The 15538-nt window shown below is 50.6% G+C and overlaps 9 protein-coding genes across 9 annotated transcripts; 4 read left to right on the top strand and 5 right to left on the bottom strand.

The window, feature by feature from the left end:
• Positions 1-40: 40 nt before the first annotated feature.
• Positions 41-2117, top strand: ROK1 (RNA-dependent ATPase rok1; the record flags this gene model as incomplete). Its single annotated transcript, XM_036773635.1, has 9 exons — positions 41-121; positions 175-540; positions 591-855; positions 913-979; positions 1030-1224; positions 1275-1642; positions 1700-1775; positions 1828-1989; positions 2048-2117. 9 exons carry the CDS (start codon positions 41-43, stop codon positions 2115-2117), a joined length of 1650 nt encoding a protein of 549 aa, XP_036635108.1.
• Positions 2118-2320: 203 nt separating this feature from the next.
• PC9H_004044 (uncharacterized protein) lies at positions 2321-3653 on the bottom strand (the record flags this gene model as incomplete). The annotated part of the gene is made up of 7 exons (XM_036773634.1): positions 2321-2488; positions 2547-2605; positions 2664-2772; positions 2833-2953; positions 3010-3474; positions 3522-3561; positions 3620-3653. 7 exons carry the CDS (start codon positions 3651-3653, stop codon positions 2321-2323), a joined length of 996 nt encoding a protein of 331 aa, XP_036635107.1.
• Positions 3654-3833: 180 nt separating this feature from the next.
• On the top strand, positions 3834-4904 carry PC9H_004043 (uncharacterized protein; the record flags this gene model as incomplete). Its single annotated transcript, XM_036773633.1, has 1 exon — positions 3834-4904. One exon carries the CDS (start codon positions 3834-3836, stop codon positions 4902-4904), a length of 1071 nt encoding a protein of 356 aa, XP_036635106.1.
• Positions 4905-5129: 225 nt separating this feature from the next.
• Positions 5130-6309, bottom strand: PC9H_004042 (uncharacterized protein; the record flags this gene model as incomplete). The annotated part of the gene is made up of 3 exons (XM_036773632.1): positions 5130-5655; positions 5707-5959; positions 6024-6309. 3 exons carry the CDS (start codon positions 6307-6309, stop codon positions 5130-5132), a joined length of 1065 nt encoding a protein of 354 aa, XP_036635105.1.
• Positions 6310-6517: 208 nt separating this feature from the next.
• On the bottom strand, positions 6518-7411 carry PC9H_004041 (uncharacterized protein; the record flags this gene model as incomplete). The annotated part of the gene is made up of 5 exons (XM_036773631.1): positions 6518-6601; positions 6928-6972; positions 7023-7093; positions 7141-7222; positions 7274-7411. The coding sequence occupies 5 exons, from the start codon at positions 7409-7411 to the stop codon at positions 6518-6520; spliced, it is 420 nt and encodes a 139-aa protein (XP_036635104.1).
• A 253-nt stretch (positions 7412-7664) lies between these two features.
• Positions 7665-8596, top strand: PC9H_004040 (uncharacterized protein; the record flags this gene model as incomplete). Its single annotated transcript, XM_036773630.1, has 3 exons — positions 7665-7730; positions 7779-8353; positions 8401-8596. 3 exons carry the CDS (start codon positions 7665-7667, stop codon positions 8594-8596), a joined length of 837 nt encoding a protein of 278 aa, XP_036635103.1.
• A 939-nt stretch (positions 8597-9535) lies between these two features.
• ERG5 (RNA polymerase C-22 sterol desaturase) lies at positions 9536-11354 on the top strand (the record flags this gene model as incomplete). Its single annotated transcript, XM_036773629.1, has 6 exons — positions 9536-9864; positions 9917-10030; positions 10081-10155; positions 10210-10873; positions 10923-11242; positions 11294-11354. 6 exons carry the CDS (start codon positions 9536-9538, stop codon positions 11352-11354), a joined length of 1563 nt encoding a protein of 520 aa, XP_036635102.1.
• Positions 11355-11522: 168 nt separating this feature from the next.
• Positions 11523-13317, bottom strand: PC9H_004038 (uncharacterized protein; the record flags this gene model as incomplete). The annotated part of the gene is made up of 6 exons (XM_036773628.1): positions 11523-11757; positions 11820-12615; positions 12676-12827; positions 12877-12970; positions 13032-13066; positions 13121-13317. The coding sequence occupies 6 exons, from the start codon at positions 13315-13317 to the stop codon at positions 11523-11525; spliced, it is 1509 nt and encodes a 502-aa protein (XP_036635101.1).
• An 87-nt stretch (positions 13318-13404) lies between these two features.
• Positions 13405-15435, bottom strand: PC9H_004037 (uncharacterized protein; the record flags this gene model as incomplete). Its single annotated transcript, XM_036773627.1, has 10 exons — positions 13405-13542; positions 13594-13639; positions 13691-13914; positions 13972-14145; positions 14204-14304; positions 14360-14646; positions 14706-14843; positions 14899-14947; positions 14999-15134; positions 15187-15435. 10 exons carry the CDS (start codon positions 15433-15435, stop codon positions 13405-13407), a joined length of 1542 nt encoding a protein of 513 aa, XP_036635100.1.
• Positions 15436-15538: the final 103 nt, after the last annotated feature.

Genomic DNA, 15538 nt, shown 5'->3' with positions numbered 1-15538 from the left:
AAAGCAAGCGCCCATGGAAGAAGCATTTCTTTCACTGACCATGGAAGCTTTTCAATTACTTTCTCGAGGGGGGCTCAATTTTGATAAAAAGAGATTCAAGAACGACGTGAGACTATTCCAGGTGCGCATCCTTGCATAGAAGTCGTCAATACTATTGCTAACATTCCCTCGTAGGGCTCTGCCTCTATCTCAGTCGACAAAGATACCCAAGAAACTGATGGATCTGAACTACCGGCGGAACTAGACTTCTTTAAGTATGCCCAAGGTGGCAGCACTAGTAAAAGAAAAGCACCCAGCAAGGAGACAGCTCAAAGCAAGAAACGCAAGCTCTCGCCAGGACCTGACGAAGCGGCAGCCCAATCTTTGGTAGCCAAGCAGCGCGTCACAGCGAAGGGTTCAGAGGTTCCTCAAGCTGTTGAAACATTTGAGGAACTAGGCGAACGATACGGCCTATCCAATCAACTCCTCTCCAATTTATCAAAGAATGGGTTCTCAACACCGACTGGTATTCAATCCCATGGGGTACCTATTTTGCTTAATGTGAGTACTAGAGTATGCACCTCCCAGTAATCAACAACATAATCCAGTAGTCTCGAGACCTTGCTGCCATATCACCAACTGGTACCGGAAAAACCATCGCCTACTTGCTCCCAATATTAGGAGCTTTGAAAACTCCTAACGGGAAAGCAGATGGAAGTGGTGTTCGTGCTGTGATTGTCGCCCCTACACGAGAACTTGCGCATCAAATCCATAACGAGTGTCTAAAGCTCGCTGAGGGTCGTAAATGGAGGATTGTTTTGTTCAGCAAAGCCACGGCCAGCACATTGGCTGACAAAAGCGTGAGGGATAAAATCGGTGAGTATTATAAGCAAACCTTAATGCACGTCTATTCAGATCCGTTGTCCTCCTTAGACATCATCATCAGCACCCCACTGCGTCTTGTAGTGTCGCTGCAAGCTGGGACCCTCGATCTCAAAAAGTACGTCACTTCGGCGCATTTCGCTATACTCCTCTAACATCTATACATAGTGTTCGACATCTTGTCCTCGACGAAGCCGATCGCCTGCTTGACGCCGAATTCTTGTCGCAAACACAGGAGATCGTCGCCGCATGTTCTCGTACGGATATCCAAAAGGCCGTTTTCAGTGCTACCTTACCTGCGGGCGCGGAAAAAATTGCGATGGAGATGCTCCATAACCCTATACGAGTGGTCGTCGGTCTCAAGTCAGCTTCCTTTTCTCCTTACTCGATCAAATCTCACTGTGCTCCTGCAGAGATACGCCATTGCCCTTGATTACACAAACACTTACATATGTTCGAGACGACCATTCCAAGCTCCCCAGTCTCCTCCAATACCTAGCGCAGCCATACAACCCCCCGCTGCTCGTCTTTACCTCCACTCAGCCTCGAGCATCGTCATTAGCAGAGGAACTCGTATTGAATAACATTCCGAACGTGGACTGCCTCCACGCGGGCATGACGAAGAAGGAACGAGAGGACGCCATGTCTCGTATGCGGAAGGGGGAGAGCTGGGTGATGATCAGTACAGAAGTTATGGCTCGTGGCATGGATTTCAAGGGCGTGCGAGAGGTTATCAACTATGATTTCCCTACTAGTGTGCAAAGTTACGTCCACCGAATAGGTTAGACACGCACCACTCTTTGATTTCTCCGCAACGACTAACTTGTGTGTTTCTCAGGTCGTACTGGGCGAGCTGGCCGCGAAGGAAAGGCCGTCACATATTTCACAGACGACGATGCACCGCACCTGAAAACGTAAGTTGCACGATGCCATACTCAACCCAAATTTAACCTGTGCCGTCTTTAGCATTGCCAACGTACTGCTACAATCGGGTTCAACAGTGCCTGAATGGATGCTCAAGTTACCAAAGCCCTCGAAAATGAAGAGGAAGTCCATGGGGAAAGTCAAACGAGCCGAGGTAGTGAACTCTGCCAGAAAAATAGGACGGAACGATGCAATCAAGAAGAGGTGAGCAACTATAAGTCGACTTCGTTGTGCTCGCCCGTTGATTATGGACCTTCGGCAGGGATATGGTTGCCGGTTCCAAAAGGCGAGCAAAGAAACCCGCTGCAAAGGATGAGTCAAAAGCAGACTAGTTTTGTCTGCTTGTATGGTCCTAAATAACAGTAACAAGTTACGTGACACATGCATGTTATCAGCATCTGGTCAGCTGCGCGATTGGGTCTCCTACTTTGGATCGGAGGTCACTGCGGTTGTTGAACCATTCTAGTGAACATGCATTCTCAAATAGCAAATCAAATAATCTAGGTCTTGCTACATACAACTTTTGTGGTGCGATCTATAGTACAGTGATGTTTCCCTGCTCTGCCCATTCTCCGAATAATAAGCTAATACTTTCCCCGTTGTGGGTCCTGCGAATTGACTCGGCCAAAGTCGGGCTGATATCTATGGTCAATAATTTTGAGCAGGCATTTTGGTGTTGAGTTTGAGGAATGGTGTTGGTGACCTATAGGGGTGGTCGTCAGGGGAGGGGGCAAAATCATACCGAAGACTGTTGGGCATACCACGAGTTGCTCGATAGGTAGTTCCTCTAACACGCTCATGTTTGCTTCAGAGAAAAGACCTAATGCCGTGGATCAGTGGGTCAAGAACAGCTTACACCCTGACGAATGAAATCGCACCATGAGAAACAACGGCATAAACGGCCTTGGCACCTTTTTCTTTTAGAGTCCGGACAGCAAGGATAAGAGTCTTCCCAGTATCAATCATATCATCAACCAAGATGGCGACCTGATTCCGACATGTCATGAGAAACTTTAGGAGAATGACGGGACGCTCGGGCAACTTTACCTTATCCTTGACATCCCCAACAAGAAGTTCCATGCGCTCCGGAGCATCTTCTGACTTCCCGTCCCGCTTCCGGTGGATTAAGGCGAATTCTACATTCAGCTTGTCCGCGATGGCGGTGACTCTGAGACGAGAAGAGGCTGAGATTATGTAGCATCATTGGGGACGAGTATAGCTCACCGTTTTGCACCGCCAGCGTCCGGACTGACGATGATGCCATCCTGCCAGCCAGGTATGCGATGTCTGATATATGAGAGCATCAGGGGCTCCGACCACAGGTTATCAACAGGGATGTCGAAAAATCCCTGGATCTGGCTGGCATGTAGGTCCATGGTAATAACGTGGTCGCATCCGGCTACGACAAGCATATTTGCCACTAGCTTCGCCGTGATTGGTGCCCGAGATTTATCCTTCTTGTCCATTCTTGCGTACGGGTAGCACGGAATGACAGCAGTGATGCGGCGAGCAGAAGCTGTTCTACACGCTGATATGAGGATGAGGAGCTCCATGAGGTTGTCGTTGACGTCCTTGCACCCGGACTGGATGATGAAGACGTCTTCATCTCGAACTGATTCGGTGATTTTGACATCGACCTCCCCGTTGGAGAAGTTCCTGACTGTGGTGGACACAAGGGGGACACCGAGTCTAGGTGAAATGAACTTCAGAGCCCATACGAAAGGCGTCTCGCTCACCGCTCAGCCACAGATTGGGCGAGCTCGGGGTGACTGTTGCCTGCAAGGGGACGAAGCTCGGTGAGCGTACCGCAAAAGAAAAGAAAGAATATGCGCACCAGTCAGGATTCTAATAGAGTTAGCGTGATACATGGATCGTCAAAAGAGTGGACTATCGGGGAGGAAGAATGAATGAGTACATGGAACAAGCGGTATAAATTTGAGTATCACCGGTACTGCTATGGTAAGGCACGTGATATCCGGGTCCAGTATATAAGTATCATTGAGTGCAACAGTTTCTTAGTCCCTTCTTCCCTCTTCTCACATAACGAAATGGCGATACACCTTATCAGCGTCCTTGTTATCTCTAGTACTCTCGCTGTGGCCGCGCAAGAGCGATTTCCTCAGACACCACTGGTTTCAAAGCGCTTCTCGTACCCAACTGGCTTACCCTACCAGGCCGACTCCGAGAACCTTCTCAGAGGCACCCAATTCGGCTACAATTTGTGCAACTCCTCCACTGAATCTCAAGAATCTCTCTGTCAAACATCATTCCTCAACGCCGTCGATGACTTCTGCCTCTGGGCACCCTCCAAAGCAGACTCCCTGATCGCGGACACCGAAGGCGAGGAAGTCGCTTGGTGCTCTCAACCCGGACGAGGAACGCGGCGTATCCCCCCTGGCGCGCTGAAAGGCGTCCAATTCATGCGCACACCCGACTATGTCCAAGTCGTAGGATTCATCGACCAAACGGCTATCGACATTGCTGCGGGCGATTCGGGCGGCGAGCTGGACCCCCATGGCGCGGACCTCCGTGGAAATCCTCTAGGCGGCTTGGTGTACTCCAACGCATGGTCGAAGAACCCAGACATGTACGAGCAAGTCATCGAATGGCACAACTTCATGGGCGGCAACGCCTTTTGCTTCAAGGTGTGCGACCCGTCAGGCCCCCATGCAGCCAATTACTGCCAGCACATATACGACCGCATCGGGTGTGCCTATAACGCGCCCAACAACGCGAAGGAAGGCGTGTTCGAATCGTGCGAAGGCGAGAACCAGGACTTTCCGGGCGTGTACACGCAGGACGGACGGACTCTGACTTACACACAACCACCGGAAGCTCTTGGCCCTATCACTTCCGTCCCTTATCAACCCCGTGTCCCCGCCAGCAGCAATTGCAAGCAATTCTCGAGCAGCGCCCTATACACATATACACCTAGCAGTGTCATGCCCGTTTCATTAGCCGTTACATCGGCATCCTCCACAGCGTCGCCTTCCAGCACAAGCAAAAGCGGCGGCTCGCAGTCGCAAAAAGACGGTGAAAGCAACGACGCAACCTATGTAGTCTTTTCCGCCATCACGTCTATCTTCGGTGTCTTGTTCTCCGCACTTTTCTTGGCTTAATCCCCGCCTTTGCAATGAATCATCCTCGCTTGACAGAACTCAGCTTTCGATCGTAGATAATAGCTATATATACCAATTCTCGATAGATACACAACGTGAAAGTAACCATTACACCAGATAAATAGGCCATGAATATGATAAATGCGAAAGAGTGGATGGGCAAGCGAGTGTGAGCTCAGACTGAGTGACAGATTCTGCGACAGTAGACCACAGTCCTAATAATGGTTACTGTCTATATGCGCTATAGCTATCTGATGGTCCTGGGCTGTACGCTGGAGGAGGGAGCTCTTGATCCTCAGACGGGTTCTGCAACCGCAGCTTCGCCAACTGAGCCTTCTCTGAGAGCGGTGGGTTGGGAGAACCCTGAGCCAGGTATCCCTCTGCAGGCAACTTTGGGACCACCGACGACCCCGCAGACACCGGTCGTCTTGGCCACGTCATAACGGACCCAGTCTCTGTGTTCTCATATTCCGAGGATGGGCTGTGCATCAGGAGATTTTGCGCGGAGGGATGCCGCGAGGGCGGGGGCGTGAAGTCAAGGGGCGTTGGTCGCCACGACGGATCATCCTCCCGTGGTGGCCTGAACTGCTCCGTCAGGTCGAGGGGGAGTTGCCGTGTATGCTTCCCCCGCATTCGGCGCTTGGTGAAGTATACGGCGGCAAATATTATCAGCACCACGACGACGATGGCGGCTGCCGCGCCGGCAATAATCGCCGTTTTGCTGCTTGACTTCTCGGGCGCTGCCTCGTGTCTGCGAGACGCCGGTTAGCTTTGGTAAAATCAAAACGAGGCGGCGACGAACGTGTAAACGACGTAGTCGAGGATGACCAACGATTTTTCCCCAGCGTGGCCGTTCTCTATGGACAGTGTATGGGCGCCGTAGGGAATGGAGGCATTGACGTAGACGGGGACATCGTAGTCCCAGGTGGAACTTCCGTTCGGCTTCTGCTTGAAGGTCCCAACTTGTTGACCATCGAGCAAGAACGTCATATCGGTGTTAGTATTTGGGCCCTCAAAGCTGTGGCCGAGGATACAGTAGACGTACACCGCGCTACCTGATAACGAGTCGTTCGGGCGACACAATTAACGCGATGGAAATGTCATGGGCGAAACACGCACCAGTAAATGGTACTGAGGCTGTAAGTATTGCACCCGGCGTGGGGTTCGTAGCATTCGTCAAGGCGAAAGTCCCATCGTGCCATGTTCCCATGTAGGTTTTACTCTTGTCGAAACGCGCCGTGCACGCCTTGCATGTCGAACCATCGTTCCAACTGAGTGCCGGAGAGTAAGTCACGAGAGCCCCGGTGTCGGGATCGCCGTATTTGTCGTCAATCGTCGTGTTGACAAAGTCCGCTAAGACTATGCTTGCACCAGAAAACCACTGGATGAGCGTCGGTAACCGCATGGGAATGGCAATAAGTGGTTGATTCTAGAGAGTTGAACGAGTGTTGGTCACAAGTAAGTTGCGATGCAGACTAGCAACCGTGTCCCAGCGTTAGTGACATGCAAGACTGATTATCCATAATTATTGGTAGATACCTGAGACTCCGCTTACCCGCCGGGGGAGGAAGACCGATAAGTTGCGCAGTTGTGGCTTGATATAAAAAGGGTGACTAGAAGAAGATAGAGCCAAACGTTGGCCAAACGACTTTCGACGGTCTGTCGCCCAGTGCGGGGCGTTCGGGGCGTTCGGGAAGCTAAAGAGAAGAGAGCGAATGAGCGCCAGCGCCCGCATTATCGGACTTTCTCTTTTGTCAGGGTGTCTTTAGAAAGTGAACTCAAAGTGATCGACATTCGCGGAGTTCATTTTCAGTCCTGCATCATGCATCATGATCGTTGGCAAACGGATTCGATTACTTGGATCAAGGACCCAATAGCACTGCGTGTTGAATGATAATTGAGAACAGACAAAACAGTTGACGTTGTAAATTATTTGTATAATGAGCGACATGCCTAACAATACAGATTTATCTCATATGGTATGATTGTCCTGGTGCACGACACTGCAACATTACTTGCGAACCTCCTTCTCGAAGTCTTTCTTGGCTTCACGAGCTCCAGCGGCAGCCTGGCTTTGTGTGAAGCGAAAACCAGCTGATACACGGAAGATGTACAAACCTGGTTTGTTTTTTGACCAGCCATGTTTGATGCTTTATCCACTTGCTCCTTCGCGGCTTTTGCGTTCGAGCCTGTCGGTGCGTTAATACACGACCATATACCCCAGAACAACACCGACCAATTGCTTCCTTCGTGGCCTGTGTTGCTTGTTCGCCCGTCTCAATGGTACTGGCGAGCGTTTCACCAACTTTCTTGTTCACCTATCAGGTATATCAATATCGTGCAGGTGTATGAAGATACAGTAAACTCACTGTGCTTGCTACTTCTGATACTTTCTCAACCATCGTTTTGGAAGCCGGGAACGATGAATGGAAGAGTCGCGCATTGCGTGCACTGGCGCCGAACGCGCGGGTGGAAAGGCGGGCAGACGTGGTGATTTGTGAGAGCATCTTGGGTGGGTTGGAAGAAAGAATTGTTTCTGGGATTCCGCATCCACCAAACCTTTATATACCGCACCATAGTAGGGATGACGTGAATGACGTCGAGGAAGGAATTCCAGTTTGGAGACGCGGCGGGGACCACGTGATCGAGTCCCACGGCTTCCCATATATAACCAGCCCCTATGCCACAGGGGACTCGGACATTTTATCACATTGCCTCTATCCTCCGTGCGGTCACCATCTGGGCATCAGGACGACCACCATGGCAGAAACAAAATCCACGGCCTCCGTCCACGACGATGGCCTCGTTTCTCCCAGGAAGCTCCAGGTGAGCGCGGTGTACGCACCTCTGTGGATCTTGCCTGACGGTCACCAGAGATCCAGGATCATGCCCAAACCTGAGAGCCTCGGCGAGTCATCCAAGCGTCGTTCGCATCTCTTCTTAGGGTACGGCACTATCGCGCTCAACGGCGATTACGACAAGGAGCACGCTATTGTCCCAGACTTCGACCCCGCTTCTCCGGAATCCGTCTATTCACATCGCTCGCAGTCATCGTCGCCCATGTCTTCGCCGACGCTAACCACGGCAGAGCCACTGTCGCCCACACCACAGTCGAAGCGGAACTCTCTTCAAGCTTATATGCTGAGATCCGAATACAGTGATTCCCGCCGTTCGGCTGCAACGGTTACTGAATCGACGCCGCTAGTCCCCAAACCGCTATTACTCGCCAATAAATATAACGGCATGACGGATACACATATCATTCCAACGACATGGCTAACGCGTCTTTTCGGATTCCTGTGGCACATCCTCGCCTGTCTGAGGAAACGCACCAAGGCTTCGCGTAGACGCAGCGCTGTCAGCCTCAAGCCTTTGATCCTCCCACAACGAATTAATGGCACTGGTAACGAGGATGACGGGTTGATACCGACAGCCGTCATAAAAAGATGGTGGGGCTTGTTTTGAAATTCTCTATGTATGCTGTATTTCTTTGTAGTTTTGTTCGTTCCCTTGCACATATGTATTTCCCTGTGAAATTGCTCTATATATATATCAATGGCATCATGTCGCAGTGGGGCGTACCGGTGGTGAATATCTCGCGAGACCACCGTTTACGCTACAAGCCTCCTCAGCGAAGCAAGTGTTACAACGACGTGCTCCAAAATTATTATTCCTTTAGTGCTTCTATGTGAGGCTAGGAGCTCTTGGTCGCCCTGGTATAAAGCGATCAGTCAAAATTTGACTTCGAAGCAAAGCAAATTTGTCATCGCATGAACTTGGAAGGAATGGCCGAGAGCCCGGTTTCAATTCGAATCGGCGAACAAAGAGACAGACCCGCCGAAGTCACGATCGTCAACGCTAAAAGTTAAACCATGTATCACGGCCATTCTCAGCAAGAAGGAGATACCTACCTCTTCAATGCCACACGGCGGTGAACTTCGTGCTCTATCCGAACGGAAATATATAGCAAGACGGCGATTGAAGCGGGAATTGTTGAAATACGTTATTGCTTACAGGGGGAAGAAATTTCATCCTTTCAAATACATTGTTGCACCACTAGTGCATGCTAGACCGATGGGCGGCACGTCCAGGCCTTGAAATCTACGTCGCGTACGTCTAACGCCAGATATGCTCGGCGCTGTGCCCGAAGGTGGCTGGAGCAGCAGGGAGTACCGTCGCGCTCTAATTGAAGCGAAAACCCCTCCTCGAAAGTCTCTGTGTAGCAACCAACCGGTCAGCTTAGTGACCCTTTGTGCTGAGGAACTCTTACGCCGCTGTATTAATCGGAAGCCCTTCCTACTCCATTCTGAGCGCTGAGCGCCGAGATAGATTGTAAGCTTGATGTCAGCGGGTCGTCCAAACCTGGCTAGTCTGACCGGTTCCGCCACATACTCTGCGATTCAAGAAAAATCTTCAGCAATGGGCAGACTGTCATCGTTCGCGGTGTAGACCAAGTGCTGACAACAGAATTTAGCGTAAGTCCGTCGGCAGAGCCGCCCGGCACACGATATTTTTGGGCACGGCGCGTTCTGATTGGCTGACCATTAATCGCACCATTTTATGTATACTCAATTCCAAGCTCGTTATTTCACGGTTGTGCATCTTCTCTCCTCACCACCACCACCACCACGATGGCCTCTTACGCCGTCAAGGACCACTCCTCCGCCGCGTCGATGCCCTCGTCGACGTCGGCCCAGCAATTCCACAATTTCTCCCCCGTTACCCTGTTCTCGTTTACTTCCAATGGGTCGGCAACATGGATGTATACCACTGTTGCCATCGTCTTGTCGCTCCTCGTGCTGGAGCAGTCCGTCTACCGATACAAGAAGCGGCATTTACCTGGCGATAAATGGACGATACCTATCATCGGCAAGTTCGCCGACTCTATGAAGCCCACCATGGAGGGCTACATGAAGCAATGGAACTCTGGTGCTCTAAGTGCCATCAGCGTCTTCAACATGTTGGTGATAATTCTACGGTCTCCATTTATTTTTTTGACGGATTCCAAAAAGTTTCATCGTCATGGCCTCATCCAACGAATACTCGCGCAAAATCTTGAACTCTCCAATGTATGCTGAGCCATGCTTGGTCCATTCCGCCAAAGCCATCTTGCAGCCTGATAACTGGTGAGTTACCCTGGTTACTCTCACGTTGTTAAAGCTATATTCGTATCTAGGGTTTTCCTCACGGGCAAGGAGCACGTTGAATTCCGCCGCGTCCTTAACACGCTCTTCACGCGTAAAGCACTAGGGTTTGTCTGAATATGCATCGTCGCTGTACGCTGGAACTCATAATTCTATCTCAGCATCTACGTCAACATTCAGGACGCCATCACTCGCAAGCATTTCACTGAATGGCTTGCCGCGGCGGCCAAGGACCCCAATCCCCAGCCCATCATGATGATCTCGCGCCATTTGAACATGGACACTTCCCTTCGTGTATTCTGCGGTAATCACATCCCTGATCAAGCCTCCATTGAAATCAGTGAAAAGTACTGGGCCATTACCCAAGCCCTTGAACTCGTCAATTTCCCACTCGCCATCCCTGGCACCAAGGTCTACAAGGCCATCCAAGCACGGAAGATTGCGATGAACTGGCTCGAACTCGCCGCCCGCAACAGCAAGATCGCTATCGCCAACGGTGCCGAGCCCGAATGTTTGATCGACCACTGGATGTCCACTATATCCGAACCATCGTACAAAGGCCGTAAGGATTTGAGCGACCGCGAGATCGCCATGGTCGTCTTCTCCTTCCTCTTCGCCTCGCAGGATGCCATGAGCAGCGGCTTGATCTATGGATTCCAGCATCTTGCTGACCACCCGGACATCTTAGCCAAGGTTAGGGAAGAGCAGGAGCGCGTCAGACAAGGACACTACGACAACCCAATAACCCTTGAGCAACTCGACCAGATGCCATACCTGCAGGCTTTCGTCAAGGAAAGTCTGAGAGTTAAGCCTCCTGTCACCATGGTCTGTTTCCATTTACACTGTATATATGAAGATACTCATATGCCGGTAGGTTCCCTACAAAACCACTAAGGCCTTCCCCATCTCCGATGACTACGTTGTTCCAAACGGAAGCATGCTCATCCCGTCGTTCTACAATTCCCTCCATGATCCTGAGGTGTTCCCCGAGCCTGACGTCCTGAATCCCGATCGCTGGCTCGACCCCAATAGCAGCGCCAACGCCAACCCGAAGAACTACATGGTTTGGGGTGCTGGCCCACATCGCTGTATCGGTGTGGAGTACGCCACGATGAACATCGCTCTTGTGCTCGCCGTTGCTTGCATGTCGTTCGACTTCGAGCATCACGTTACGGAGAAGAGTGATAAAGTAGAGTGAGTTATCGTCGCCATCTACACGATTCTTAGAGCTAATCCTTTCCCCAGAATCATCGCCACGCTCTTCCCTAAGGACGGGTGTCTTCTCAAACTTACTCCCCGCCCATGACCGAAGTAAACGATAGAGTTTCTGCAAAAGCACAATACTTATTAGACTTCTATTTAATTCGCCCCTGTACTTGTGGCACACGTGATCGTGTTAGTGTTACATATTTAGTAGACGACTGCCCATATCCGGATGCTTGGAATGAATTCATACTATCCCTGCAAATCTTTCCTATTTGACACGAAACTTCTTGCCTTCGTGTTCTGTCCCAGGTCTGAAGATTGCGGAGTCCACCCTGGGATAGGATCTGCACAGCGCTTTGACAGAGAATCGGGGAGTCCCCTTGGGTTGATTCTCGATCTCTTCCTGAAGCTTGTGGCGGAATGTCGAGGGTGGAGAATCATCCTTTGTTGATTTGCGAGCCGTTTCTTCTTGAGAGCCTGGGGGCGTCTGCGATCGGTCACAACTAAGGGAGTGTTGGTTAGCAAGCTATAGCATGGATGTAGGAGAGCGTATGCGAGGCGGTACCATGCGCATGGGTGGGGAATAAATCGAAGCACAGGGAATTTGCTTTTGCGTTTGAAGGTAATAAAAGGCAGGGGATTGTTCTCGAGCAACTTGGAATTAATGCTGAACGCAGGCGCTTGTTCGTCGTTTGCGGTGGCACGGCTGGAGACGGTGGACGTCGTCATATTTGTGCTGGGCCTTGTGGACCTGACGTTGGAAGCATCGTTATCGGTTTGAATTGAAGATTTTTGGGAGTCTTTGAACGTCCGATCCAATTTATGAGCCCTTGACGGCTCTGACTTCTTCAAGCTGAGGGGTAGCTTGAGGTTGACATGAGTAGTGGATTGAGATTGTTCACTGCCGCCGGGTGTATGGTGGGTGGTCACAGTCTTGACACCTTGAACAGCTTTCATAGTCTTTTCGTTAACGCCCTTCTTCGCCATCGTATTCCGCGAGTCGACGTCCCTGTCGTATATGAGATATTGGTCGTGACAATTAAGGACGGGGAGTGGCTTCCGAGGGCGTGTTATAACATTCTCTGTGGTGTCGGCTTTATGTAGGGATGCTGCATTATCATCCATCTTGGGATCCTGAGCCAACTTGACTATGGGTTCGTCAACTTGTATTCGAGGTCTCTTGGAAGGGTGCATGGTAATATCGATGGCGGATAGATCAGCTATGTCATGTCCGCGCTTCCTGCTATGGCTGGGCTCCTCTACCGCCTCGAGCTCGACAGTCGTAACTTCAGGGGGTATGTCCCGTTCAGGGTTCGGATAGTGAGTTGCTTGACGCGGCATGTTGCGCTCGCAGAAGAAATCTACGAGTAGGGTACGGATATATGCACCTGAGATACTTCTTCGGCGTGTATGAAACTTACCATCCAGAACGTACGGCGCCACGCCCACCAATAAATCTGCGTCGACGGATTGTAGTACCCACTCCGCATGTAACACCTCATATTTCTCGTCTTCTAGGGCGATAACAAAGCAGTAACTCAATAAACTCACCACTTTAGATTGTCGCATTAACCTTCCCAAGTCAGCACGCATATACTTGCTATCGCGGGTGAAGTGCTCACTTTTGCACCCATGGATCATCAAGGGCGCTGCAAATGAAGAAATCTGCTTCGTAGAACTCCTCGTGGGTCCGCACTATCGCTCCCCCGTCACGAACTAGATGTGTCCCGATTCGATTAGCCACAGCATGCGGTCAACAACCAATATGATTACGCACTCCAGGCCTTGCGAATATTAAGGCGCACAGAAGGGCTAAAACAGGCTTGGATGGAGTGGTTATTGTCATAACAACGTAGCTGTATTCACCAGAGATCACCTTTCTTGCCGCCGAACAGCATCGTATGTCCGTAATGATTTAAATGGGGTTTCTGTATGTGATCGAGTTGGGGGACCGTGGTGAACGGAATGACCAGAGTGATCGGTGGCGTTACGCGCGCGCCACAGCCACTACAACTAGGAAACATCAGTTCAATCGTCAAATTCCGTGTTACATTTGGTACCATTCGATGCTATGGATAAATTCGAAATACAGTAGATAATACGAGGGAGGAGGAAACGTGATTTAGAGCGGTAGGTTGCTATGCTATTATTTATACTCTACGGACGAGAAGCGGCAATGAACTCGATCCATGTCCTTTGATACGGGGTCTGATAACAAAACTCTGGAAGGCCTCGATATCATAAGGACTAGCAAAGGAAAACTGGCGAGTAAGAGTGATGATCAGAGCCTGCGATCATCGTCAGCACGGAGCCGCGGGAAGTTCGTCGGGGGCACGTACCTTGATTTCAACCATGGCAAACGTCTTGCCAATGCAACTGCGCGGGCTACGGTTTGCATCAGCGTCAGCGCGCGGAGTCTGATAAATATAAGCTTACCCTTCGCTGAAGGCCAAGAGTTCTCTTCGCAACGATGTTTTTTCCTGTGAAGGCTCACCCCACCGCTCAGGTCGGAACATATTGGCGTCAGGTCCCCATATATGTTTGTCTGTGTGAAGAACGTTCACTGGAATTGAAATGATAGTTCCCTTGGGTATGACAAGCTGAGGCACATCGGCTCCTGGCAGCGGTTCGCTGAGGGATACGCTAATTGTCTCGGCGGCCTGTGGCAACGGAGATTGTGTAAGCGTCAAGAAGAGCACCGGAGTGAACATGCTTACCACATGATGGTTTTCCAGGATAGCAGGATGCAAGCGCAGCGTCTCCAGCAGAATAGCATCCAAAAGGGGGAACTTGTTCATCAATTGTTCATATGATGGATCACCCGGGAAAGACACTTCATCCCGCAACTGTTGTTGTACGTCAGGATGCACAGCAAGCTCGTACAGCACCCACTAGAGGATATGAGTATGTTAGTTAAGGAACCGCACGACCAAGGGACACGCTACGCACTGCAATGACAGCAGAGACTGTTTCGTACGCTGCAGATATGATCGTGCGCATCTGAGCTACTACGTATTCTTCTGTCATGTCAGGTCCGGTTGGAGAGCGAACTGTGGCTCGAAGTCAGCAGATAGAAGCCAAGGAAGTAAGTATAACTCTACTTACGCATCATAGCAAGCAGAGTGTTGCTGGCAGGGTCGTCAGCGGCGCGCGTGTCTGCCAAGAGCTGCGAGGAAATCTCCCCTAGCTCGCGCTTCGTCTGCCTGATCATGTTGCCTTTCTTTCCGATCTTGAGAATACTCGGGAACACCCAGAATAGCGCCCGCATGTAGAATGATGAGAGCCTATTTTCGTTGTTGGTCAGACCATCTAACGCCTCAGCTAAGCCATTGGGACCATCGGAGAGTGCCTTAAAGTCGAACGAGAATGCGGCACGCCCAATGGTGTCAAGGCTAGATGGTATGATGTATGAGTTAAACAGTGCTTTAGTGATATTGTTTTGTGAACTTACGCGAAGCGACCAGCCCAGTCGGTTACCTCGATCTCTGCGTAATCGAAGGTTGTTTGATCTAAAGTCTTCGACCAATAGGAAGCTACGATGGCAGAGGTCTCGTAAAAAACTGGAAGAAAATTGCGAACAGATTGCTGGCTATAGAACGGAATGAGCGATCGAGTCACACAGCCGGGGTCACAGTTCGACCCACCTCAATGCCGGGGCAATATGTCTACGATGTATTTCATGGTGGTCTTTGCCTGAAGGATATTGGTCAATAACTAATCAATAATCTTCAATGGCCTAAGCACCTTCAATCCACAATATGCCTTCTCCTACGAGCGCCTTGAACCAAGCACGTACGCCATGAGGTTTGGGGAAATTGTAGGCGGCCTCGCCAAGGATAAATGATATAGCCCGACGGTCGGTGATGGATAGGACGGGGTGCTATTTTCAACATGTCAACATCTGTTGATTGATTCGAGAAAAACAGCCATACCCCAAATGCACCAATAAGTTTCACGATCTTGCCGTAGCGTGCGTGCCAGTCGACATAATGGACACCTGGACTATCGTGATAGAGGAGCCACTCCACCCCCCAGATCGCTGAGGGCGAAGTTGGTCCAGGTACGTGGCGTAGTGCGAGCCGGGTGGCGAAGACATGACAGATGTGCCTCAACAGCGGGTAGGCAATGAGACAGAAGATACCGAAGAGAATACAGTAGGAGGGGGGGATTATGGCGAACATGTTGTTGTTAGGCAATAATCTCTTGAGTTCTGCTGGGTTTTATAGAAAGAAAATGAGTCACGGACTTGGCCATATTCCTGTGCAAGCTGTTAAAGACAGATTC

This window comes from Pleurotus ostreatus (assembly GCF_014466165.1).
Source record: "Pleurotus ostreatus strain PC9 chromosome Unknown scaffold_2, whole genome shotgun sequence".
NCBI lineage: Eukaryota > Fungi > Basidiomycota > Agaricomycetes > Agaricales > Pleurotaceae > Pleurotus > Pleurotus ostreatus.
The sequence above is the reverse complement of the archived record's forward strand: the minus strand, read 5'-3'. Positions and strand labels throughout refer to the sequence as shown.